Raw genomic sequence first — 27837 nt, 5'->3', positions numbered from 1 at the left:
GCAGCACTTCCCCAATTACTTGAATGTGTAGCATTTGGCAGGCTTGCCACGTGCTGATTGCTACATGTTGGGTAAACTTTGCAGCAGGTGCAGCTTCGCCCGTGGCATGTAACCACCTCCATCCATTAGCTCAACCGCACCTCTAAATGAAGCCTTATGCTTATGTATTTACAATAGCCATATATCAAGCAATTAATATAGAAACATAGCTGTATACAGTATCTGTTAAGTTTGTCCACATTTTATACAGTTTGGAATCCCACTATTAGGGTTAGTGGGCAGTCCCAGCTTCTAAAATTGTTCACTTATGTTTTAATCGGATTGCTTGAATACTCCTATCAGATCTATGGAGAATCAAAACATCAACTGTCTTTAGAGGATCCAATGAAAAAAGAAAATGATTGTACATACTGGAAACTGGCTATAGTCAGACTTTTCTTTTTTAACCACTTAAGCCCCGGAAGATTTTACCCCCTTCCTGACCAGGGTTTTTTTTGCGATTTTTTACTGCGTGACTTTAACGGACAATTGCACGGTCGTTCGACGCTGTGCCTAAACAAATTTGACGTCCTTTTTTCCCACAAACAGAGCTTTATTTTGGTGGTATTTGATCACCTGTGCGATTTTTACTTTTTGCGCTATAAACAAAAAAAGAGCGTAAATTTTGCAAAAACAAAAACATTTTTCACATTTTTTTTATATGAAATTCCCCAAAAAAAAAAAAAAAAAAGTAAAAAAATCACATTTTAACATTTTTGACCAATTTGTTTTCTGCTACATATGTTTGGAAAAAAAAAAATCGTAAAAAAGTGTATTTTGATTGGTTTGCGCAAAAGTTATTGCGTTTACTAAGGGAAAGATTTCTGTAATTTTTGGTGCTTTTTTTTTTTAACGCGTAATGGCGGCGATCTGCGATTTTTTTTGTGGTACTGCGACATTGCGGCGGACAGATCGGACCCTTGACTGACATTTTTGACACTTTTGGGGTTACCAGTGACATTACTGCAGTAATCATTCAGTGCTATACATATGCACTGTTACTGCAAAATGACACTGGTAGTGAAGGGGTTAACTTTATTTGAGAGGGAGGGGTGGTGTGTGTCCCTAGGGGCGTGATTCTTACTGTGATTGGCTTTGGCTTTGGCTTGAAGTGTAGGAACAGTGATCAACGGTCCTACATAGTAGAACCGTATGATCACTGTTTCTACACAGGGGAGAATGACAGGCGGCTTGTTTACATCAGCCGCCTGACTTTCTCCCTCTGCACCGACGATCGGCAAGTGACCGGTGGACATCGGGTCCGCCGGTCACACGCACGGACTTGCTGGGAAACGAGCTGGGGAACGAGCCAGGGCGGGAGCGCGCCTCCGCGGGCGCGCGCTCGCCATTGGCTCCCAAGCAAGTGACAGGCTAGTGACGTATATATACACGTCACTTTGCCTGGCCGGGGCTGACTGCCGACGTATATCGTCGTGCGGCGGTCGGCAAACGGTTAAAAAAATGAGGCTTTTATTTTTATATTTAAAAGGTGAGAACACATTTATCTATGTCAGGGGCCACAACATTTGGCCAAAAGATGGAAATGAAAATGACTATACAGTTCCTAAAATAATGGATCAAATGTAAACTAGTAGTCCAGAAAAGGAGTCACAGTGAGCACCAGGATGGCTGGCGATCGGTTAAAAATGGATAGATGGAAACAAATTATGCTTTTCATTAAAATGGGCTCTCCGTCTTGTCCAATTAGAGAACCCCATCACAGCTGTTTTTGTTGTTTTAGAAGTATGGGTGGTACATAAGGTCACAGTTATTAGGAGTCCTTCCAAACTAACCAAAAGGTCTTGAACATATACTGCTCTTCCTAACAGAGTACGATCATGGTAGCCCCTAATTCCATTAACGGCCAACAGTAAAATCAGAACCAAGCTTTAGCCAAGAAAGCAGAACAGCCACCAACAAGTAGACAATGATTAACCACTTCCTTACCGAGTCATGTAAAATGACGTCGGCAAGGTGGTTGTCTAGATCCGGGCCGCCGTCATATGACGTCGGCCCGTTCTAGCTGCTACTGCGCGCCCCCGGCGGCGCGCAGCGGCGCGATCAGGGATGAGGCTCGTCCCTCGGACATAGCCCATCACTGATCAAGGTAAACAGCCAATAGAAATTGGCTGTTTACCACGTGATCGGCTGTGTCAATCACAGCCGATCACATGAGCGGCTCCAGCACGAGCCGCTCGTTCTCTCTGCAATGCGCGCCCCCGGGGGCGCGCAGAGCAGCGATCGGGGACGAGGCTCGTCCCTCGGACAGAGTCGATCCCCGATCTAGGTAAAGAGCCAATGAAATTGGCTCTTTACCACGTGACCGGCTGTGTCCAATCACAGCCGGTCACAAATGTCAACAGAGAACACAGTAACTAGCTGTCACCGTGTTCTCCTCCTCACACACTGATCCTGTGTGAGGAGGAGATTGTGGTAACAGCTAGTTACCAACTACAGTGCATCCTAAACACACTGATTGCCCCCCCCCCCCCAATAAAGAGCACCTGTCACTAGCCCATCAAAGTACCCGAGTACCTGTCATCAGGTACTCAGATGACAGGTACTCGGGTACTCTGATGGGCTGGTGACAGGTATTCGGGTACTCTGATGACAGGTACTCGGGTACTCTGATGACGGATACTCTGATGATGGGTACTCGGGTACTCTGATGACGGGTACTCGGGTACTCTGATGACGGGTACTCGGGTACTCTGATGACGGGTACTCGGGTACTTTGATGACAGGTACTCGAGTACTCTGATGACGGGTACTCGGGTACTCTGATGACGGGTACTCGGGTACTCTGATGACGGGTACTCGGGTACTCTGATGACGGGTACTCGGGTACTCTGATGACGGGTACTCGGGTACTCTGATGACGGGTACTCGGGTACTTTGATGACGGGTACTCGGGTACTTTGAGTACCTGTCAACGGAGTACCCGTCATCAGAGTACCTGAGTACCTGTCACCTACCCATCAGAGTACCCGAGTACCTTCCACCTGCTCATCAGAGTACCTGACGCCTGAAGTACCCAAGTACTTGCCGCCTGCTCATCAGTACCCATCACTACTCATCAGTACTCATCAGTACCTATCACGTATCAGTACTGATCATCAGTACCCATCAGTACAGTATCACCTATCACCTATCAGTCAGTGAGTACTACTCATCAGTACCTATCACCTGCCTGTCACCTGCCCATCAGAGTACCCGAGTACCTGTCACCTGCCTATCGGAGTACCCGAGTACCTGCCACCTGCTCATCAGTACCAGAGTACCTGTCACCTGCCCAACAAAGTACCCGAGTACCTGTCACCCTTCATACAGCCACCATGTCCAAGTCCAAAAAGGTTTATATACGTCGTCCGTTTAAACCTAAATACCGGTGTTATGGTAGCAGATAGCTGCCATAACCCTGGTATTTTTTTAAACGGTGGACGGTTGGCTTTCCGATAAGGGTGGTCCCAGCGGCGGATTCGCCGTGGGATCACCCTTCCGGGATGGCGGAAGAGGCGCCCCCCCCCCCCCTCCCGACGCGTTCCGGTCCTTTTCCCCGCTTACCGGACCCGCCGGCAGCGGGGAAAACGATCCGGTCCCGAATCCTCACAGACAGGATGTCGAGTGAGGGCAAGCTTGCCCTCACTTGACTCTATGGTCTTGGAGGACCGGAGCTACGGAAAATGTTGTTGCCTAGCAACCAGTTTAAAGGTCCTTTTTTTTTTTTTTTTCATTTTATATTATAATTATTATTTTTTTTTTTTTTTTTCTATCTTTTAGTGTACTTGTGAGATCTGAGGACTTTTTGACCCCAGATCTCACAAAAAAGAGGTCCTGTCGTGCCTATTTCTATTAAGAGGAATATTTACATTTCTTTTAATAGAAATAAAAATGATCAATTTTTTTTTTTTTTTTTAAACGGTGTAAAAATAAAAAATAATAAATAAAATAAATAGTAAAAAAAAAAAAAAAAAAAAATTAAAGCGCCCTGTCCCCGTTAGCTCGCGCGCAGAAGCGAATGCATACAGAAACCCCGCCCACCAGTGTTCCCTTTAAGGTGCGCGCGTGCGCGGTCGCGCAGTGGAAATTACGTCCCGCGCAAGCACCTAGTTAGACGGCGCAGCCGCAGACGGAGCGGCCAGGGAGCAGAGCGTGCACCCCGAGAGCACGCCCATCGTGTGACAATAGCGAATGAAAATTCGCTATTGTCATACGGATCCTCCTCCTGGCCAATCAGGGAGCGGGTCCTCCCGCTTCCTGATTGGCCGAAAGGCCAACTTCATGCCATTGGCCGAGGAGGAGGCGCCGGGACTCGGGAGGATGGAGACGCGGGAAGCTGGAAGCCGGGGACTGAAGACAGAGTGCCGTGACCGTCCGTGAGGTAAGTGCACGGGGTCGCGGGGGGGCATTGCTGTGGCACTCTGCAGTTTATTGGGGGCATTGCTGTGGCACTCTGCATTTTATTGGGGGCATTGCTGTGGCACTCTGCATTTTATTGGGGGCATTGCTGTGGCACTCTGCATTTTATTGGGGGCATTGCTGTGGCACTCTGCATTTTATTGGGGGCATTGCTGTGGCACTCTGCATTTTATTGGGGGCATTGCTGTGGCACTCTGCATTTTATTGGGGGCATTGCTGTGGCACTCTGCATTTTATTGGGGGCATTGCTGTGGCACTCTGCATTTTATTGGGGGCATTGCTGTGGCACTCTGCATTTTATTGGGGGCATTGCTGTGGCACTCTGCATTTTATTGGGGGCATTGCTGTGGCACTCTGCATTTTATTGGGGGCATTGCTGTGGCACTCTGCATTTTATTGGGGGCATTGCTGTGGCACTCTGCATTTTATTGGGGGCAATGCTGTGGCACTCTGCATTTTATTGGGGGCAATGCTGTGGCACTCTGCATTTTATTGGGGGCAATGCTGTGGCACTCTGCATTTTATTGGGGGCAATGCTGTGGCACTCTGCAGTTTATTGGGGGCAATGCTGTGGCACTCTGCAGTTTATTGGGGGCAATGCTGTGGCACTCTGCAGTTTATTGGGGGCAATGCTGTGGCACTCTGCAGTTTATTGGGGGCAATGCTGTGGCACTCTGCAGTTTATTGGGGGCATTGCTGTGGCACTCTGCAATTTATTGGGGGCATTGCTGTGGCACTCTGCAATTTATTGGGGGCAATGCTGTGGCACTCTGCAATTTATTGGGGGCAATGCTGTGGCACTCTGCAATTTATTGGGGGCATTGCTGTGGCACTCTGCATTTTATTGGGGGCATTGCTGTGGCACTCTGCATTTTATTGGGGGCATTGCTGTGGCACTCTGCATTTTATTGGGGGCAATGCTGTGGCACTCTGCAGTTTATTGGGGGCAATGCTGTGGCACTCTGCAGTTTATTGGGGGCAATGCTGTGGCACTCTGCAGTTTATTGGGGGCAATGCTGTGGCACTCTGCAGTTTATTGGGGGCAATGCTGTGGCACTCTGCAGTTTATTGGGGGCAATGCTGTGGCACTCTGCAGTTTATTGGGGGCAATGCTGTGGCACTCTGCAGTTTATTGGGGGCAATGCTGTGGCACTCTGCAGTTTATTGGGGGCAATGCTGTGGCACTCTGCAGTTTATTGGGGGCAATGCTGTGGCACTCTGCAGTTTATTGGGGGCAATGCTGTGGCACTCTGCAGTTTATTGGGGGCATTGCTGTGGCACTCTGCAGTTTATTGGGGGCAATGCTGTGGCACTCTGCAATGTATTGGGGGCATTGCTGTGGCACTCTGCAATGTATTGGGGGCATTGCTGTGGCACTCTGCAATGTATTGGGGGCATTGCTGTGGCACTCTGCAATGTATTGGGGGCATTGCTGTGGCACTCTGCAGTTTATTGGGGGCATTGCTGTGGCACTCTGCAATCAATGTATTGGGGGCATTGCTGTGGCACTCTGCAATGTATTGGGGGCATTGCTGTGACACTCTGCAATGTATTGGGGGCATTGCTGTGACACTCTGCAATGTATTGGGGGCATTGCTGTGACACTCTGCAATTTATTGGGGGCATTGCTGTGGCACTCTGCAGTTTATTGGGGGCATTGCTGTGGCACTCTGCAGTTTATTGGGGGCATTGCTGTGGCACTCTGCAGTTGATTGGGGCAAGCTGGTCACTCTGCATTGACGTCCCCCCCCCCCCCCCCCCCATTGCTCAATCTAAAGGTTTGCGCTCAGAAATTTTTTTATTTGCTCAGCTCAGTAAAAAATTAGAGGGAACATTGCCGCCCACATATGTAAACGGTGTTCAAACCACACATGTGAGGTATCGCCGCGATCGTTAGAGCAAGGGGAATAATTTGAGCCCTAGACCTCCTCTGTAACTCAAAGATGGCAACCTGTAGAAATTTTTAAATTGTCGCCTATGGGGATTTTTAAGTACCAAAGTTTGTCACCATTCCGTGAGCGTGCGCAATTTTGAAACATGACATGTTGGGTATCTATTTACTCGGCGTAACATTATCTTTCACATTATGGAAAAAAATTGGGCTAACTTTACTGGTTTCTTATTTTTTAAAAAAAGTGAATTTTTTCCAAAAAAACTGCGTTTGGAAGACCGCTACGCAAATACGGTGTGATAAAAAATAGTGCAATAATCTCCATTTTATTCTCTAGGGTCTCTGCTAAAAAAAAATATATAATGTTTGGGGGTTCTAAGCAGTTTTCTAGCAAAACAACTGATTTTAGCTTGTAAACACCAAATGTCAAAAATAGGCCTAGGCAAGTGGCTAGGATGCATGATGATGCTCCTTGGATGTTCGGCCCCTCTATATGGCTAGGCTGTGAAAAAGTCTCACACATGTGGTATTGCCATACTCAGGAGGAGTGGCAGAATGTATTTTGGGGTGTCATTTTTGCTGTGTACATGCTATGTGTTAGGAATATCCTATAAATTGACAACTTTGTGTAAAAAAAAAAAGTTTTCATTTTTTTCCCACATTTTCCAAAAACCTGTGGAAAAAAATGATATGTTCAAACGACCCATAATGCCTCATAGAATATACGTTGGAGTGTTTGCTTTCCAAAATGGGATCATTTTGTGGACTTTTCAATTGTATTGGTGCTCTAGGGCCTTGAAAAGTGTGATAGGTAGTAAGAAAGTTTTATGTGTATTTATGCTCCTAGAACGCCTTCTTGGACGTGGAGTCTCTTTTTGTGGCCAGGCTGTGTAAAAGTCTCACACATGTGGTATCGCCATACTCGGAAGGAGTAGCAGAATGTATTTTTGGGTGTAATTTTTGCTGTGTACATGCTATGTGTTAGAAATAGCTTATAAATTGACAACTTTGTGGGAAAAAAAAGAAAAAAAAAATTTTTTCTTCATTTTCCCAAGAATTGTGGGAAAAAATTACAACTTCAAAAAACTCACCATGCCTCTTACTAAATACCTTGGACTGTCTACTTTACAAAAAGGGGTCATTTGGTCGGTATTTGTACAGTCCTGACATTTCAGGGCCTCAAGAAAGGAGATAGGCAGTCAGTACATCTGGTGTGATCAATTTTCAGTAATTGGTACCATAGCTTCTAGACTCAATAACTTTCACACAGACTAAATAATATACACTAATTTGGGTTAATTTTACCAGAGACATGTAGCAGTATACATTTTGGCCCAAATGTATGAAGAAAAATTTATTTTTTGCAAAATTTCATAATTGAAACTAAAAAAAAGTGGTTTTTTTTCAAAATTTTTGCTCTTTTTTTGCATATATCACGAAAAAAAAAAACCCCAGTTGTGATCAAATACCACCAAAAGAAAGCTCTATTTGTGTGAAAAAAATGATAAAAATTTTGTTTGGTTATAGTGTAGCATGACTGAGCAATTGTCATTCAAAGTGTGAGAGTGCTGAAAGCTGAAAATTGGTCTGGGCAGGAAGGGTGTCTAACTGCTCTGTATGGAAGCGGTTAATTGCCTCTACAAATCTATTTATAGGTATGCAGTCCATTTGTTTTCTTCAGATGTCATCTGATTAGCAAACTTAAATAATCAGCTCCAATCGTCAGAAATGTGTAGTTTGATGAGGATGAAAATAATACTTTTGAGAAGAATTGAATTCAGAAGACTGTAATTAGAGATATGTTACACATGACACATTTAAGATTAAAAAAAAATAAAGTTTAATTATACACACCAGATCCAAAGCAGATCCTCCTCCGAGGTATTCCATTATAATCCATAATTTTGTGTCCTACAAAAATAATCCATATTAATCATCATATGCAATATTCATTATTAAAGTCTTATACTATGCCACATTTTATAGAAGTTAATTTCAAGTAATTAGACGTGCTACAGTAATTGTGTGGTTAAGCATGCCAATTTTTAATTTCTCTAGAGCGACATAGGTCTCACAAAACTGCCTCGCTTAAAGGAACTGTCTAGGCAACACAAAAACAAAACAAGACATTTCCAAGGGTTACCATCATAGTGTTACCATCATAGACATGCATGTTTAGGCTGAAAGGGCCTGATTTAAGGGATCTCGCCACACCTGTCAACCACCATAGTAAAAGCAACCATACATCACAACAGATTCACATAGAAAGAAGGAAACTGCAGGGGCAAGGCTGTCTATGGAAAGAAAACTGTTAGGGTCCTTTCACACGGCCGATTGCTGATGAAAAACGGACATAATGCATGTCAATGGGATTGGTCATCCGCTGACATCCGATTTGCGTCCTTTCCGATCAGTTCTGTTTTTTGGAACGGAAGCGAACCCTATTTTTCTTCTGTTAAAAAAAACGGAACGGACGCGAAAACGGATGTCAGCGGTGTCATCCACTAACATCCGCAATCCCATTGACATACATTATCTCAGTTTATCATCCGCAAACGGATGGGATGATAAACGGACATATGGAACGGACACTCCAGAGTGTCATTCGTGTCCGTGTAAAAAAAAAAGTGCCTGAGCGGAGTAAAATACGCTCCGCCCCGTGTAAAAGACCCCTTATGGAGAGGGTAGCAGCCAGCATCTCTAGGAATACCTCTCAATCTGTGTTTAGAACTTGATTAGTTAACTTCAGGGAAAAGTATTCCGTGCTAGGAAGAGCAGCCCACTAAGATGACCTAAATAACGTTTCATGTACACACAGCCTACTTTGACCCCCGGCCATGGGAATAAGCAAATGTTCCCGTTTTCCGGCAGGCAAAACATTGCTATCCTGAAAGCAGTTCTTCCGTGTTCAGGAGAGGGAGGTTAAAGCTCCTAAACCATCCTAAAAGCCTTTATGTACAATGACACACAGACTTTTATGGAGTTGAGGTTATGAGCTTTGGCTAAAAAAACAAAAGCCCCTAAACTCAAGTTTAGGAGCTGTAGTGTACATGAAGCCTAAAGTAAGCGTAAACCTATGACCTGTAAAAAGCCTGTTCCACTGCTTTCCTTTTTTAGGTTTCATGCACACAGGACATTTTGCAAACTCTCCTAAAAGCCTTTCCTCCTGGCAGTAGCATTTTTGCAGAAAAAAGCCTGACACTTGTAAAAGTGTCTAAAGTTTTTACAAGCTTTTAGGCCCGTTTACAGACGTCAAGACCTGGGATGTTAATTTACTCCATTGACTAGAATAAGAATTTATTCTGGCCACTGAGATAAATGAACACTCATGCGGTCAACATGTCTAATGTTTAGGCATGTTTAGCAGCGGCAAGCGTTTTTTTCTGCCAAAACTCTGCTGCTCCTTGATGCACTGGCAGTGGGATTTTCTTCCTGCCACTAAAATTCAATGACCTGAAGCCACTGTGGCTGTGAGCAACAGTGCTGATATCAGATATTCAAAGTTAACTCTGCTGGGGCTAGAACCCAAGAACCAGAGCTGCTGAAGGTCAAAAAATGAAATCCAACTTTCAGCATGCTACATGACAAAGATCAATTGCCATTATCTTCCCGCCTTTGTGCCCTCTTGACTCAAAAAGGGAGATTTTACTTAGAGTTTGGGCTATCATTAATGAACAACTTCTTGTTTCTATATACTACCAACTAATTTCGAACTCTTTCGTAACAATCACAGTTGGGTCCTACTTCAATTAAAAGTCCAGCAAAAAAGTGATTTAAAGCTTAACTCCACATTTATTGTTCCTTTAAAAAGTCTGTACATTCCAAGCTTTCCCAAAATAACTTTTTACTGCAGAAACAGAGGTGCTTACTGTACGCATTGTATACAACCTCATCAACATACAGTAAACAGAGTTGTGTTCCAACAGTGCGACAGGGGCTTCCTATCCCACTCCTGGAAAAAAAAAAAAATATAGAGTCAAGCTGAGCACTGCTCAGCCATTTACAGGCAGCTTTGTATTATACAAATGAATACAAAGCTTTCCCTGACTGGCTGAGATGTGGGTGGATGAGATTGCAATCTCCGCCTCTGGCAGTCAGAGGAAGCTTTGTATTTATACATAGAATACAATGTGAATGGCTGAGCAGCTCCCTAGAGAATATAATGGTTTGTCATGTTTATCATTTCAGATTGGGAGATGGACAATAGAAATGTCTGTACTATGTACACAGACATAGCAGATGTTCCGTCACCCCTGTATTGTATCTGAACAGAGACTTCTGACCTCTACATACCATAATAATTCTAAAACAATCTACAAATATTTTGGCCTATAAAATAGGCCATCTACAGAAACCATACAAGTTGATAACATTGGAGCTGGAAATCAATGAAATACAGTGCCTTGGGAAAGTATTCGGCCCCCTTGAACTTTGCCACCTTTTGCCACATTTCAGGCTTCAAACATAAAGATATAAAACTGTAATTTTTTGTGAAGAATCAACAACAAGTGGGACACAATCATAAAGTGGAACGAAATTTATTGGATATTTCAAACATTTTTAACAAATAAAAAACTGAAAAATTGAGCGTGCAAAATTATTCAATTAACTTAATACTTTGTAGCGCCACCTTTTGCTGCGACTACAGCTGTAAGTCGCTTGGGGTATGTGTCTATCAGTTTTGCACATCGAGAGACTGAAATTTTTGCCCATTCCTCCTTGCAAAACAGCTCGAGCTCAGTGAGGTTGGATGGAGAGCGTTTGTGAACAGCAGTTTTCAGTTCTTTCCACAGATTCTCGATTGGATTCAGGTCTGGACTTTGACTTGGCCATTCTAACACTTGGATATGTTTATTTGTGAACCATTTCATTGTAGATTTTGCTTTATGTTTTGGATCATTGTCTTGTTGGAAGACAAATCTCCGTCCCAGTCCCAGGTCTTTTGCAGACTCCATCAGGTTTTCTTCCAGAATGGTCCTGTATTTGGCTCCATCCATCTTCCCATCAATTTTAACCATCTTCCCTGTCCCTGCTGAAGAAAAGCAGGCCTAAACCATGATGCTGCCACCACCATGTTTGACAGTGGGGATGGTGTGTTCAGGGTGATGAGCTGTGTTGCTTTTACACCAAACATAACGTTTTGCATTGTTGCCAAAAGGTTCGATTTTGGTTTCATCTGACCAGAGCACCTTCTTCCACGTTTGGTGTGTCTCCCAGGTGGCTTGTGGCAAACTTTAAACAACACTTTTTATGGATATCTTTAAGAAATGGCTTTCTTCTTGCCACTCTTCCATAAAGGCCAGATTTGTGCAGTATACGACTGATTGTTGTCCTATGGACAGAGTCTCCCACCTCAGCTGTAGATCTCTGCAGTTCATCCAGAGTGATCATGGGACTCTTGGCTGCATCTCTGATCAGTCTTCTCCTTGTATGAGCTGAAAGTTTAGAGGGATGGCCAGGTCTTCGTAGATTTGCAGTGGTCTGATACTCCTTCCATTTCAATATTATCGCTTGCACAGTGCTCCTTGGGATGTTTAAAGCTTGGGAAATCTTTTTGTATCCAAATCCGGCTTTAAACTTCTCCACAACAGTATCTCGGACCTGCCTGGTGTGTTCCTTGTTCTTCATGATGCTCTCTGCGCTTTAAACTGACCTCTGAGACTATCACAGTGCAGGTGCATTTATACAGAGACTTGATTACACAGGTGTATTCTATTTATCATCATTAGTCATTTAGGTCAACATTGGATCATTCAGAGATCCTCACAACTTCTGGAGAGAGTTTGCTGCACTAAAAGTAAAGGGGCTGAATAATTTTGCACACCCAATTTTTCAGTTGTTAACAAAGTTTGAAATATCCAATAAATTTCGTTCCACTTCATGATTGTGTCCCACTTGTTGATTCTTCACAAAAAAATTCAGTTTTATATCTTTATGTTTGAAGCCTGAAATGTGGCAAAAAATGTCGCAAAGTTCAAGGGGGCCGAATACTTTCGCAAGGCACTGTATGTATATGGTACCCTAACAATAATTCAGTTTTGGCTTCACTGGGAGTCTGCCTAATACAAAGACCCCCATTAGGGTGGCCATAGCAGCACCTCTTTATGTATTGCTTTTCGTCTGTGTTGTTAGCTCCAACACAGAGGCTGCTGCAGGAACATGTTCCATGTTCCACCCTAAATACGGATGGAACATGTAATATGTTCCAAAAGGTGAATTTATCCTTCAAATGATGTGTACTATTAAGTAGCATTGCAATCAAGCAGAAGTTATAATATGTGCCCTATATGCATACTTCAGTCAGGGTAGGTGCCTACTTTAGGAGCAAGATGGTTAGGTGGAGGTAGCAGTGGTGAGGGGGGTGGAGTTTGCATCAAGATGGTAAGTAGTGACCTTTACTACATTATTGTGTTGGCCTCCTAGGGCCGTATTGGCTGTTGTTTGATACTGTTATACCACTGCTCGTTGTTATTCTTTACTGATTTCTATGTGCATTTTGTAAAATTTTCAATAAAAATCATTGAAAATGGAAAAAAGGTAAATAGTGAAAAATTAAAAGGAAGGCTTAGTCTAAAAAATTCTGGCCAAAGCATAAAATGTAAAAACCCACCATCTGTACCCCATGGTATCTAAGCATAGAAAAAAAACAAACATACACTGACTTTTGATATCTTCTATAGAAAGATATTTATTTCTAATTTTAGGTAATATTGTTGGCCTACTGCAGAAATGAAGTCATGCCTCACAGTACACCATCATTTAAAATGGGTAAATTTGATGGTAAGTAAAGTAGGATTGATCGGAAAATAATTTTAGCCAGAAAAAGGCAGGCAGCTTGTGCTTTGGAAAAATTATAAGGGAATGAAGGAAAGAATACTGAGACTACGATGATGTATCTGCACTTTGTCCTCTTTCTGGGCAGTTTGCTCTCGTGACAACCAGTCCAGGGGGTATTTTCCCCACCTCTCTAGCAATAGCTTTGATTCCTAAGCTCTCCACTCTCTATAACAACACATCATGGGCTTAGAAATAAATGTATCACTTCATTTGGCTACAAGTGCAGCAAAATAGGTCTCTTGCATTTTCACATTTATTTAAACGGCATGGCTACATTCCTACCAAGAACACGTTAGTGTTGTTTCTTGTTCCATCTGGGTATCTGTGCATTTCTTATTCTGAAACATAATTTTTTTTTTTTTTTTTTGTGTAGCTACTCAGTGGGCTCCTTCAAGCAACCAAGCAGCCTGCTCTTTCCAAATCGACAACCCTTACATAGAGTAATATGGATACAAACCTAAAGCACATTGAAATTGTTTATCTGAATCCCAGAACATTACTTAATATAAATGTCATTTTATTAGCTATGGTTTTTTTTAAAGCAGGAAAAAGCTATGCAGCAACACCCTGGAAATGACAGGTCACACTGATGCCTCCACCCATGCCTTCATATTTCATAGTCACACCTTTGAACATTTACTTCATCACTGGCTTAGTAATGATGTCTCTCTTGTTTGGCCCTTTTATCAACAGCCAAACAGAGGTTTGCAGTTGTGTTAAAAAAAAAAAAAAAGGGATCATATTCTTGATATAACTGCTAGTGCACCTTACTTTGTTCAGTGGGCCTGATGATGGTCCCTTTTATATGGGGCAGACGCCGGCATCGGATCTGAGCACTCAGCAGGGGATCTCTTCGCTGATGCAGAGCGGACACAGACATAGCCGCTGTTCTCTATGGGGTGTTCAGATGAAAATGGACCGCCTGTCCGTTTTCATCCGACTGTCATCCGATCCGCCGCTGTTTTTAGTGGACCAGTTCGGATGCTGGCGGGTGTCAGTGGACTCATGTCCGCTGACATCTGCCGCTCTATAGAGAAGAATGAAAAACTGACAGGCCGACCGATCGCAACATCCGTGTGAAAGGGGCCTTACTAAAACTAGTGCAAACAAAGGTAGGTTCTGTAGGTTTGTTCTTAAGTTGAATTTGCAAGTTGGAACAGGTACATTTTTTAAGTGTAACTCCAGCCCAAAAAATGTTTTTTTTACGTTTCACATAGATAGCATAGTGCCTGTACACCAGTTTTAGTAAATCTCCCCCAAATATTCTTTACAAGTGTTTCCTATTTAAACAAAAAAATCCAGCAGCACCCTTAATACAAACACCTGTATCAAATCCCACACGCAGGTTTGTACATACTTCCCCCGAAGGCTGTAAAGCAGGATGGAAGATTGGCCCCTGATGGAAGATCTCCACGGGGCGTCTGTGACAAGCCTGACCAGGTCGGCGTACCAATCGCGACGAGGCCAGTCTGGAGTCACAAGAATGACTGGAAATTCTTCTGACTTTATCCTGCGAAGAAGTCTTGGCAGCAACTTGAGAGGAGGAAAGGCATACACCAGCCGGTTCTGGCCCCAGGGGGCCACCAGCGCGTCTGCCAGAGGGTCTCGGGAGCGGGCCACAGACCTCTGTACCTTTCTGTTGATTCGAGACGCAAACAGATCCATGTCCAGAGTGCCCCAGCGAAGGCACAACTGGTGAAACACCTCCGGATGCAGGGACCACTCCCCTGCATCCAAGGCCTGGCGGCCGAGGTAATCCGCCTGCCAATTTTCCACTCCCGGAATGTGCACCGCGGAGAGAGCTGGAACATGGCGCTCCGCCCAACGTAGAATGTCCGCCACTTCCAGGGCTGCAAGGACACTCTTGGTGAACCCTTGGTGATTGACGTAAGCCACGGCCGTGGCATTGTCCGATTGAATGCGCACGGGACAACCCTCCAGACGGTCGGCCCAGTTCGTCCGGCAAAGCCGAATCGCTCTCAGCTCCAGGACACTGATCGGCAATCGAGATTCCTCCAGGGACCAGACTCCCTGAGCCGAGTCCTGATTGAGGACCCCCCACCCAGGCAGACGCCGTGGTGACAACTGTCCAGTATATAGGGAGAAAGGATTTTCCCGACTGAAACATCGGGGACCGATGCCACCAGACCAGGGACTCTCTGGTCCTGTGGCTTAACCAAAATCAGAGAATCCAGAGAATTCGGTTGTTTGTTTCACTTGAGAGGAATTTCCTTTTGAAGAACCCTCATGTGGAACTGAGCGAATGGGACTACCTCGAAGGAGGACACCATCAGTCCCAGTATTCTCATACAGGTTCGAAGGAACGGCCAGTCATTGGAGACATCAACAAACGAACCGCTGACTGGATCTTCTGGAGTTTTTCCGGAGGAAGAAACACCCTGGCAGAGGACAAGTTCAAGGTCAGGCCCAGATAGACCAGTCTCATGGAAGGGGTCAGAATTGACTTTTGAAGGTTCACGACCCAACCAAACTCCTCCAGAGAACTCATGGTGAAGGTAGACATCTCTGAACTTTTCTTGAACTTTTGAGCGCGCACGAATACATTCAGAGCCTTTAGGTCCAGGATCAGCCGCACCTTGCCCTCCTTCTTGGGAACCGTGAACAGGTTGGAATAAAACCCATGTAAGCGGTCCGCGTGCGGAACAGACACTATCACTCCTTGCTGTAGCAAGTCCTGCACTGCTCCATAGAGCGCTCGCAAGCGATCCGGGGATAGGTGGACATTGGAAGGGAAAAACCTGACCGGAGGAACGGATCGAAACGCGATCTTGTATCCGGAGCGCACAACCACCCGGACCCACTTGTCTGGGATCCGGGCCAGCCACACGTCTGAGAATCGGCAAAGGCGTCCCGTTACAGGTGAGGGTGCACCTTCAGGCCGATAGGGTCTTATCCGCAGGTCTGGCGGAACCGTTACTTCTTTTTCCCAGCCCAGGGATGCTTGGGAGCACCCGAGGGAGCCTTGAAGGGCTTAGCCTTATTGGCTGCCCCTACCCCTGGAAGCCTGCAGGAAAAAGGTACTCTTACCCCCCGTAACACCTTTAATAAGGTCGTCCAGGGTAGCCCCAAACAGACGGTCCCCCTGAAAGGGGAATTCCGTCAAGGCCTTCTTAGGAGCCTGATCCGCAGACCAACACTTCAGCCAGAACATACGCCTCATGACCACCGCCGAAAATGACAGACGACCCAAAAGGTAAGCAATTTCCAGCGCAGCTTTTCAAGCATACTGCAGCGCCTGAACCATTTGGTCCAACAGTTCCCCAAATTCAGGAGGGACAGGCTGGCCCTCCACATCACGGCATAGCAGCTTAACCCTTTCAGTCACCGTTTGGGTGACAAGGGCGGAAGCAAAGGCGGCCGAAGCAAAGGCAGGCCGTAGCGCAGTCCCCGCCATAGCGTACATGTTGCGGGCCACAGCCTCCGCCTTCCTATCCTCTGGGTCCTTAAAGGATGGTGAGTCTTCCACCGGAATCAGCGTAGCCTTGTTAAGTCTGGAGACTGGGGGATCCACCTTAGGTGGCACTGACCACTTATTCACCAGAGACTCCTCAAAAGGGTAGTGCCTGGTAAACGGCCAAGACACCCCGGGAGAACGTGTTCTTTAGCGAGCAGGCCAGCAAAATAAGTGGGGAAGGGAAAATACTTTTCCACCCTAGGAGGCTTATGGGTGCCGAAGGCTAGTGAGTAGTCTATGAGAGAAGAGGAGGATCTGGGCTGCTCTGTGCAAAAGCACTGCACAGGGGAGGTAGGTATATGTTTGATCATTTTAAATGGTAAAAAAAAAAAAAAAAAAACTAGACTTTAGTATCACTTTAAAATACATAATGGATTATACTTAAAATAAATTAACCTAAAACATGTTTTAGAAAGACAGATAATGTAAATTTTAAAAAATCACATAACTATACTGTAGAGTTAAAAACAATCCAATTATTGAAAAGCTTATTTGGAGAATGGAGAATACTACTATTAAATTTCTCACCTTAAGGTACGACCCATAATACTTTGTCACGTAAGGACTATCGCACTGGCTCAGCACTGTAATCTCTTGCTGAATATCTTCTATTTCATCCTCTGCTTCTTCCAGGTCTATGATTTTTATAGCTATAACTTTCTGAGTCCTATTGTCAATCCCTTTGAAAACTTCTCCGAAAGATCCTTTGCCAATCTTTTCCAACTTTCTGAATAGTTCTTCAGGGTCTGCTTTCAGATTCTGGGAAAAACAAAGAAAATATGCAAAGATGTAAAATCAATGCCGTTTATAGAAAATAGCATACAGAACAATGCTCTGTTATGTGATAAACTTTTAAAATTCCTTTTTGACTTCGCCTTGCAGAGGCAGATCACATTTTTTGTTTGCCATGGTACAGCTAGTAGTAGTTAGTCACATTCAGCTAGACTTGTTCTGATAATGTTAAAGCAGAGCTCCACCCAAAAGGGGAAGTACTGCTTTAAAACACCCTCCAGTTACATCACAGGTCCCTGAAGACTGGGGGACCCTTCATAAAGTGCAGCGTGGCTCACGCATGTGCAGGCAGCTGTGAAGCCGAAAGCCACATAGCTGGCTGCCTATAGTTAGGGTGGCGATGCCAGGAACCTGGAGACTAATGAAGAAGAACTAGCACAGGTGAGGACAGCGCTGGATCCTTAGGCTGATACAATCAGGTCCATAAATATTGGGACATCTACACAATTCTAATCTTTTTTGCTCTATACACCACCACAATGGATTTGAAATGAAATAAACAAGATGTGCTTTAACTGCAGACTTTCAGCTTTAATTTGAGGGTATTTACATCCAAATCAGGTGAACGGTGTAGGAATTACAACAGTTTGTATATGTGCCTCCCACTTTATATCTTATATATTGATATAGTTAATATCAAGTGTGCTATTTGCATTTGGAATCTGTTGCTGTCATCTCTCAATATGAGATCTAAAGAGCTGTCACTATCAGTGAAGCAAGCCATCATTAGGCTGGAAAAAAAAAAAAAACCCATCAGAGAGATAGCAAAAACATTAGGTGTGGCCAAATCAACTGTTTGGAACATCCTTAAAAAGAAAGAACGCACCGGTGAGCTCAGCAACACCAACACCACCCGGAAGACCCTGGAAAACAACTGTGGTGGATAACCGAAGAATTATTTCCCTGGTGAAGAAAACACACTTCACACAGTTGTCCAGATCAAGAACACTCTCCAGGAGGTAGGTGCATGTGTGTCAAGGTCAACAATCAAGATAAGATTTCACCAGAGTGTATACAGAGGGTTCACCACAATATGTAAACCATTGGTGAACCTCAAAAACAGGAATGCCAGATTAGAGTTTGCCAAACAACATCTAAAAAAGCCTTCACAGTTCTGGAACAACATCCTATGGACAGATGAGACCAAGAGTGATGGGAAGAGAAGAGTATGGAGAAGGAAAGGAACTGCTCATGATCCAAAGCATACCACCTCATCAGTGAAGCATGGTGGTGGTAGTGTTATGGCGTGGGCATGTATGGCTGCCGATGGAACTGGTTCTCTTGTATTTATGGATGATGTGACTGCTGACAAAAGCAGATGGATGAATTCTGAAGCGTTTCGGGCAATATTATCTGCTCATATTCAGCCAAATGCTTCAGAACTCATTGGCTGGCGCTTCACAGTGCAGATGGACAATGACCCGAAGCATACCGCGAAAGCAACCAGAGTTTTTTAAGGGAAAGAAGTGGAATGTTATGCAATGGCCAAGTCAATGACCTGACCTGACCTGAATCCGAATGAGCATGCATTTCACTTGCTGAAGAAAAAACTGAAGGGAAAATGCCCCAAGAACAAGCAGGAACTGAAGACAGTTGCAGTAGAGGCCTGGCAGACCATCATCAGGGATGAAACCCAGCATCTGGTGATGTCTATGCGTTCCAGACTTCAGTCTGTAATTGACTGCAAAGGATTTGCAACCAAGTATTAAAAAGTGAAAGTTTGATTTAGGATTGTTAATCTATCCCATTACTTTTGGTCCCTTAAAAAGTGGGAGGCACATATACAAACTGTTGCAATTCCTACACCGTTCACCTGATTTGGATGTAAATACCCTTAAATTAAAGCTGAAAGTCTGCAGTTAAAGCACAGCATGTTTGTTTCATTTCAAATCCATTGTGGTGGTGTATAGAGCCAAAGAGATTAGAATTGTGTCTACGTCCCAATATTTATGGACCTGACTAAGTGTCCATTTATTAAAAGTCAGCAGGTACAGGGTTTGTAGCTGCTGACTTTAAATTTTTATTTATTTATTTTTTATTTATTTTTACAGACTGAATATCCTCTTTTACCACTTGCCAACTACGGTATAGTTGAAAGACGGCCATCCAGCTCGGGGAGTGCATCAAGTGCACTCCATGATTGCTGTGTCCTTGGGACACAGTTGATCGCAGATCGAGGTAAAAGGCCAATCACAGTGTCCCTGTTACCATGTGATCAGCGGTGTCCAATCGTAGCTGACCCTATGTAAACAAATGCTGCTTATCGGAATTTCCTTTCCTCAGTGCCGTCACCATGTGAGGAAAGGAAAGCCGATAACTGGCTATCCTGTAACAGCACACATTGGCACTGATCATCAGTGCCCCGATTATAAGCACAGCCTGATCAGTACCAATCAGTGTCCATCAGTGCAGCATATCAGTGCAGTCTAATCAGGAACAAAGCCAGAGCAGAATTATCTGCTATATATGGACTGACCCCTCACACTTACAATATTATATAAATATGATATGATCTGATATTATAAATATGAAATATAATATGATGTCACATATGATAAACGGCATAGATCTATATATGTTAAACAGGCACTTTTGACCAAGTGATGCCATGTTTTCATATTTACAACTCTAAACATGGTTGTGTCAACCATGCCCCAGTAAAGGCCCCACTTCTGCTGCAGAACTAGCCAGATAATAACAGCTACAAATATTTGGCACCCAATGTCAATCTAGCAGCAGGTGAGGAAAAATGGGTGGAATGTGTAGTTTATGCTGCCTAACTGAATTTTAGCTACTTTATAAAATCCACTTAATGCCAGTGACGAAACCCTTTTGCCTTCAACAAAATGCCTTAAATAATAATTGGGAATGTTGCTACATGCCAACCTAACAGCATCAGATAGTCGGTAGTGATCGGTTAGTCACACCTTCATACCATGAACCCTCTAATCTACCTCATCCCAAAGGCTTGACATCCACTATTTAAAATATGGGGAAAAAAAACTGCACCAATGACAGAAGGTAACATTAGCCTGGTTTGGCTGATACTGTGCCTCTAAAATGACAGTAAACTCGAGGATTTTGTACCTCATTCAAGCCACCCAGTCTTAAAGTGGGTACACACAAGAATATTGGAAGAAAAATCCTGTAAGAGGAACTAGCACTCCATTTTGTTATAGTGTGTATACAAGTTTTGACACCTAATGATGATGTACTATTGATGATGCCTTGCGGGAGGGCGAAACGCGTCTACTGATACCAGAGCGTACAACGTCATTTCCGGTTGGTGGAACGCACGCTGGAAGGCAACCGTAACCACCGAGCCGTACACAGTTAGGAGGAAGAGCTTGATTTTATATGTAAGTGGATATTTTACTTTTCAATAAACTATTGTTATGTACTTCACCATGGAGATTCCTTTTTTTAATTTTGGTCACGGAGAGCTTTTAACAGCCTTATCAAGTTGTAACACCGTCCTAATGTACCAACCCAGACATGACTAGGTGCAGCATATCACAAAGGCTCATTACGAAGTCTTTCCAGTGAGTGGGGACACTACAGGGGAGCACATTTCAAGCACGTTTGCAGTACCTTAAGGAGTGAATTTTGAAGCACTAAGAGCACTTTATATGGACTTTATTAATTTGTGTTTTGTATTATTTGTGCTAATATATCTGTAATATACTGGCAATTTTATTATATGGTTTACAGCAGTGCACTGAATCACTTTTTTGCACATTTACTGCACAGCAACACTTTATCATAGTTTTTAACACATTGGCATATGCAAAATTAAAATTAGCAGCGCTGACATCTTTTGATTTCAAGTTTTGACATCTGATTCAGACTTTTCAAACAAAAATTTCCATAGGGACAAACCCCAAAATTTCTCGTATGTAAACAGAATGAATGATTTTCATTTAACAAAGTGTACCATACTGTGTACCGATGGGAAAAAAAAAAAACAGACACGAAAGACTGCACAAGATCAGAAACAATCAAAATAAATAAATAAATAAAAAAACACACCTTTGTCGTACAAGAATTTTCATACAATTAGTACCATCCTCGGTTTTGACTTGCTATGAAACATCGAGGAAAACCAGACAATCATTCGCCCATTTTTCTTATAGTGTGTACCCAGCTTTGTTCCCGGTTTTTCTACATTTTTCACATTCATTGGGAATGTAAAGTCTCAATCATTCCACCTTAACCTATCCTAAACAATTGATTGGAATTGGCCTATCAGACATGTACCTTCACTACAAAGCATGTATCAGACTACAGTGGACACAAACATCTCGACCCATAGGTCAAAACTGAATAAGATACATCTGCAATACATCTTCCAGGCCTCCCCTAACGATAAACACAGTCACACCTTTCCCACATTGGTGGCTCCCACCCAAACATAGTAGACGCTCTACAATTAGTTAAATACACGTTTCATTTCACCACATCTGTAAGCTTTTCCAAAGGATAACCGCAAAAACGATAGGTGTCTTATCCCAGCAGAAAAACAGAGGTCTTACCCCAGCAGACAAATTCTGTACATTGAATATTACTGGAAATGGCTGGGCATCACCAAAAGGAACTTTAGTTTATGGCTGACCCACCTCTAGATCCATAGACTCCAGCTCAGACTTCCATCCCTAGAAAAAAAGATCTAAAAACATCCTTTGACCCAATATGAAAACCTATATAGAAGTTAAAAAAAAAAAAAAAACACAACTTAGGAAACAGTGACCATAGGTCAATTTGTTTCAGTATTAATCATAGTAATAGGAAACACAAGGGTAATATAAAGGACACTGAATTTCAAAAGAGCCAATTTCCCAAAACTGCGCTATTTGCTAGAAAATATCAAATGGGATTGAACCCTAGGAACAATGAATACGGAGGAAAAATGGGGAGTGCTTCAAGAGCATACTAAACAAAGGGATTGGCCAGTGCATTCCAAAGGGGAATAAATTTAAAAGAGCAAAGTAAACCCTGGGTGGCTAAACTCCAACATACAAATGCATATTAATACTAAAGAAAAGGCCTTCAAAATACAAGGCTGAGGGGTCATTGGCAGCATTCAAGCATTACAAAGAGTTGAATAAGATATGCAACGGCGAAATCAAGGTGGCTAAAATAGAACACGAGAGACATAGCAGAAGAGAGTAAAAAAAAAAAAAAACACAAGAAATACTTAAGTATATAAACAGTAAGAAAGCAAGGCCAGAACACATTGGCCCCATAAAAGATAACGAAGGGAAGCTGGCCACAGAGGACAGAGAGAAGGCGAAAGTGTTAAATCATTTCTTCTCTTCAGTCTTCACAAAAGAATCGGGGGCTACACTAACCCAGCTAGTAATGATAAATTAAATAATACACCTCAGGAAGTACCCCCATGGTTAACAGAAGATAGACTTAGAACTCAACTAGAGAAACCGAATATAAATAAATCACTCGGACCGGATGGCTTGCACCCGAGGGTACTTAAGGAACTCAGCCAGGTGATAGCCAGACCATTATTCTTGATCTTTAAGGATAGTCTACAGACGGGTATGGTGCCAGCTGATTGGAAAAAAGCCAACGTGGTACCAATATTTAAAAAAGGGCTGAGATATATCCCGGGTTACTATAGACCTGTCAGCCTAACATCTGTAGTCTGCAAGATTTTGGAAGAGATGTTAAGAGACTATATACAAGATTTTAGTAATGAAAACGGTATTAGTAGTAATTAGCATGGATTCATGAAAAATCGTTCTTGCCGGACCAATCTATTAACCTTCTACAATGAAGTGAGTTGCCATCTAGACAAAGGAAGGCCTGTGGATGTGGTGTATCCGGACTTTGCAAAGGCATTTGACACTGTCCCCCACAAACGCTTACTGTACAAACTAAGGTACATAGGTATGGACCATAGGGCGAGTACCTGGATAGAGAACTGGCTGCAGGGGAGAGTCCAGAGGGTGGTGATAAATGGGGAGTACTCGGATTGGGAGAGTGTGGAAAGTGGGGTCCCCCAAATTTCTGTCCTGGGGCCAATCCGGTTTAATTTATTCATAAACGATTTGGAGGAGGGGATATCCAGCACAATCTTGGTATTTGCGGATGATACTAAACTAAACTAAGCATGCCAATATCTTCTATGCAGGAAGTGGAAACCTTACAAGCAGACCTGAACAAAATAAATGGGGTGGGCAACTACATGGCAGATGAGGTTTAATGTTGAAAAATGTAAAGTAAAGTAATGCACTTGGGCGTCAAACACGCAAGCAAACTACTCACTAGGGGGGGGGGGGGGGGGAAAGAACCTCTGGGTGAATCTAAGATGGAAAAGGACCTCGGGGTACTAGTGGACAAGAGGCTTGGCAGTGGCATGCAATGCCAAGCCGCTGCAAGCAAAGCCAACAAAATACTGGCATGTATAAAAAAGGGGATTCACTCCAGAAATAAAGAGATTATTCTCCCACTCTACAAGACTCTGGTCCGGCCACATCTGGAGTATTCCCTCCAGTTCTGGGCACCGGTCCTCAGAAAGGATGTGCGGGAACTGGAGAGAGTCCAGAGAAGGGCAACAAAAATAATTAGGGGAATGGAGGACATCAGCTATGAGGAAAGACTACAAGCATTGAACTTATTCTCTCTGGAGAAGAGACGCTTGAGAGGGGATAGGATATCAATGTACAAATACTGTACTGGCGATGACCCTAGCATAATGAACAAACTTTTCAGAGAAAAGGAATACAATAAGACACGTGGCCACTCACTAAAACTAGAGGAAAAACGGTTTAACCTTAAAATAGGGTTCTTTAATGTCAGAGCAGTAAGGATGTGGAATTCTCTTCCACAAGCAGTGGTATCAGCAGGGAGCATCGATAGTTTCAAAAAACTATTAGATGGACACCTTAAAAACCCCAACACACATACACACACACACACACACATCATATGTTGAACTGGATGGACTGATGTTTTTTTTCAACTTAAATTATGTAACAACACCTTTCACTTTTAAAAGTTAACAATATTTTATGCTTGCGCCCTGACGGCAAAGTACTTGTGTTCATAAGGGAGTATAAAGCCTGGAAAAGATCTCCACACACCTTCTGGTCATGTAAAAAATATTCGCCCTTTGGGGGCCCTGAAATATACTTACTACCAGATCACAAAAACAACTGAAATACAGATGCCAAGAGACATGTTACTACCTAACAACTCCCCTAAAAATGTATAATATTCAGCAACCCTGCTGCGTACCAAATCCTCTTAATCCACATTCAAAAGTCTATATTGTATACAATTTATACTACATATAAAATTGTAAAGTACAGACAAATAAATGAACATTCAAATAAAGGGGGGGGGGTGTGCGGAGAATACCAGGATGAGAAGAGTTGATTAGTATACGTACAGAACATTTTGTAAGAATTAATCATAAATGTAAAAGGGAGTTATAAAAGTTTGGGGGAAAGAAAGATGCAATCCAGGGGGACTATTTTCTCAAACTTGTAGGGATTATCACAAAGAATTGCAGCAAGCTTTTTGTTAGACATGTACCATTTTATTTTTAACTGTAGAGGACCGCCAAGCTTTCTCTAAAGATTGTTTGGCAGCAATAAATAAAAATATTAAGGCGAAATTGATTATTTGTGAAATTTTCAGGTTTGAGATTTAGTAAAGCATCTTGAGGATTTCTGGTAAGCTGTTTCCCGAACAAGGTAAAGATTATTTGGTAAATGTCAAATCAGAACTGTTTGATTTTAGGAAAATCCTACCATATACAATATCTCACAAAAGTGAGTACACCCCTCACATTTTTGTAAATATTTTAAATTTTTTTCATGTGACAACACAGAAGAAAAGACACTTTGCTACAATGTAAAGAAGTGTACAGCTTGTATAAGTGTAAGTTTGCTGTCCCCTCAAAATAACTTAACACACAGCCATTAATGTCTAAACCACTGACAACAAAAGGGAGTACACCCCTAAGTGAAAATGTCAAAATTGGGCCCAAAGTGTCAATATTTTGTGTGGCCAGTGGCCACCATTATTTTCCAGCACTGCCTTAGCCCTCTTGGGCATGGAGCTTCACAGGTTGCAGTCCTCTTCCACTCCTCCATCACGGAGCTGGTGGATGTTAGAGACCTTGCGCTCCTCCACCTTCCGTTTGAGGATGGCCACAGATGCTCAATAGGGTTTAGGTTTGGAGACATGCTTGGCCAGTCCATCACATTTACCTTCAGCTTCTGTAACAAGGCAGTGATAGTCTTGGAGGTGTGTTTGGGGTCGCTATCATGTTGGAATACTGCCCTGGGGTCCAGTCTCCGAAGGGAGGGGATCATGCTCTTCTTCAGTATGTCACAGTACATGTTGGCATTCATGGTTCCCTTAATGAACTATAGCTCCCCAGCGCCGGCAGCACTCATGCAGCCCCAGACCATGAAAATCCCACCACCATGCTTGGCTGTAGGCAAGACACCCTTGTCTTTGTACTCCTCACCTGGTTGCCACCACACACGCTTGACACCATCTGAACCAAATAAGTTTATCTTGGTCTCATCAGACCACAGGACATGGTTCCAGTAATTCATGTCCTTAGTCTGCTTGTCTTTAGCAAACTGTTTGCTTGCTTTCTTGTGCATCATCTTTAGAAGAGACTTCCTTCTTGGACGACAGGTCGGTCTGAGCACTGACAGGCTGACCCCCAACCCCTTCAACATCTGCAGCACTCATACCTCTTATTTCCAAAAGACAACCTCTGGATATGACAATAAGCACTCAACTTCTTTGGTCAACCATGGCAAGGCCTGTTCTGAGTGGAACCTGTCCTGTTAAACCGCTGTATGGTCTTGGCCACCGTGCTGCAGCTCAGTTTCAGGGTCTTGGCAATCTACGTCATCTTTATGTAGAGCAACAATTCTTTTTTTCAGATCCTCAGAGAGTTCTTTGCCATGAGGTGCCATGTTGAAGTTCCAGTGACCAGTATGAGTGTGTGAGAGAGATAACACCAAATTTAACACACCTGCTCCCCATGAGTTATTTTGAGGAACAGCAAATTTACACTGCTATACAAGCTTTACACTCACTACTTTACATTGTAGCAAAGTGTCATTTACATGAAAAGATATAATAAAATATTTACAAAAATGTGAGGGGTGTACTCACTTTTGTGAGATACTGTATGTAAGAGAGTACCAATACTGAAGCAACCTTTAAAGCATTTATCAGAAACTGCTGGATTAGGCCCCTTTCACACAGGCGGACCATTCAGATGCATCTCTATGGGGGATCGGATGTCAGCGGAGACATGTCCACTGACATCCGATCCGTCAAATCTGGACGGATGAAAACCCTATTTTCCATCCGTCCAGCGGATCGGATGAGAACGGACCGACGGTCCGTTCCCATCCGATTTCCCCCATAGAGATGCATGGGGAACTGACAGCTGTGTCTCCACACACAGCACGGAGACACAGCTGTCATCCTACTGCTCAGCGGGGGATCGGTGGCTCGATCCCCGCTGAGAAAAATGGAATCCGTCCGGACGGATAGTGTGAAAGGGGCATTAAATTTGGCTAAATTTGGCCAAAGTGTTGGGGAACCAATTACCATCTCATTAATAATTTTTAGTTGGATTCCACTGCAGCTGTGTTGATAGAACAATGAGCTGTGGTGTACCAAATTTGTTTTTAATCTTTTTCTGCTATAGGTTTACCAAGATGATTTTCCTATTTAGTCATATATGAATAAGACAGAGGTGTCTTTTTTTCAAGTAAAGCTAAATATATCATTGAAAAAAGCCACTTCGTATTAGGATCATGTTCACAGAAGTGTTCAAAAGGGGGGGGGGTAAGGGTTTTTAGACCTGCAGATGATCCTATTGTTTGGGTTACAAAATGTTTAAATTGGAGGTATATGGAGTTTTCTTGATAGGACAAGTTATGTGTTTGTTTTATGGAGGAAAGACTCAATACTCCATTGGAAGATGTCAAGTCATATTTTATAAATATTGTTAGAAGTCCACCATTTGAATTGGAGGGGTTCATGGAAACCCAGTAGAAACATTGGGTTACGTATAATTGGTAATAGTGGAGTGTATGGAGACATAAGGTTTCCACTTAATTTGAAAGTATCCCATAGTGATAAGGAACGTTTGATAATGGGATTGTTAAAATTTGGAAAATTTCTAGGAATCCAAAAGAATAGTATCAATGGATATAGGGTCTACCTGGGATGCCTCTATGGATATAACACTTCTTTAAACACAATCCTCCCATTAAACATACATTGGTTTTTATGTTAGGTGATAGTACGTACTCCTTTTTCTTTTTAGCTAACAGGTATGGAATATTGCATGCTGCTCTGATGTTATATACTGTTCTATTCAAAG

At 43.1% G+C, this 27837-nt stretch overlaps 1 protein-coding gene across 1 annotated transcript in view; it reads right to left on the bottom strand.

Moving 5' to 3' along the window:
• Positions 1-27837, bottom strand: part of STK24 (serine/threonine kinase 24) — a 94418-nt gene that overhangs the window by 33265 nt on the left and 33316 nt on the right. The window contains exons 2-3 of the mRNA XM_082246161.1: positions 17190-17420; positions 8204-8260 (exon numbers count right to left, since the gene is read on the bottom strand). Coding sequence (XP_082102287.1) covers positions 8204-8260; positions 17190-17420 — 288 coding nt within the window. The remainder of the gene's footprint in view (positions 1-8203; positions 8261-17189; positions 17421-27837) is intronic.

This window comes from Pelophylax lessonae, assembly GCF_965119305.1.
Source record: "Pelophylax lessonae genome assembly, chromosome: 2".
In the NCBI taxonomy this organism is placed as follows: domain Eukaryota; kingdom Metazoa; phylum Chordata; class Amphibia; order Anura; family Ranidae; genus Pelophylax; species Pelophylax lessonae.
The sequence above is the reverse complement of the archived record's forward strand: the minus strand, read 5'-3'. Positions and strand labels throughout refer to the sequence as shown.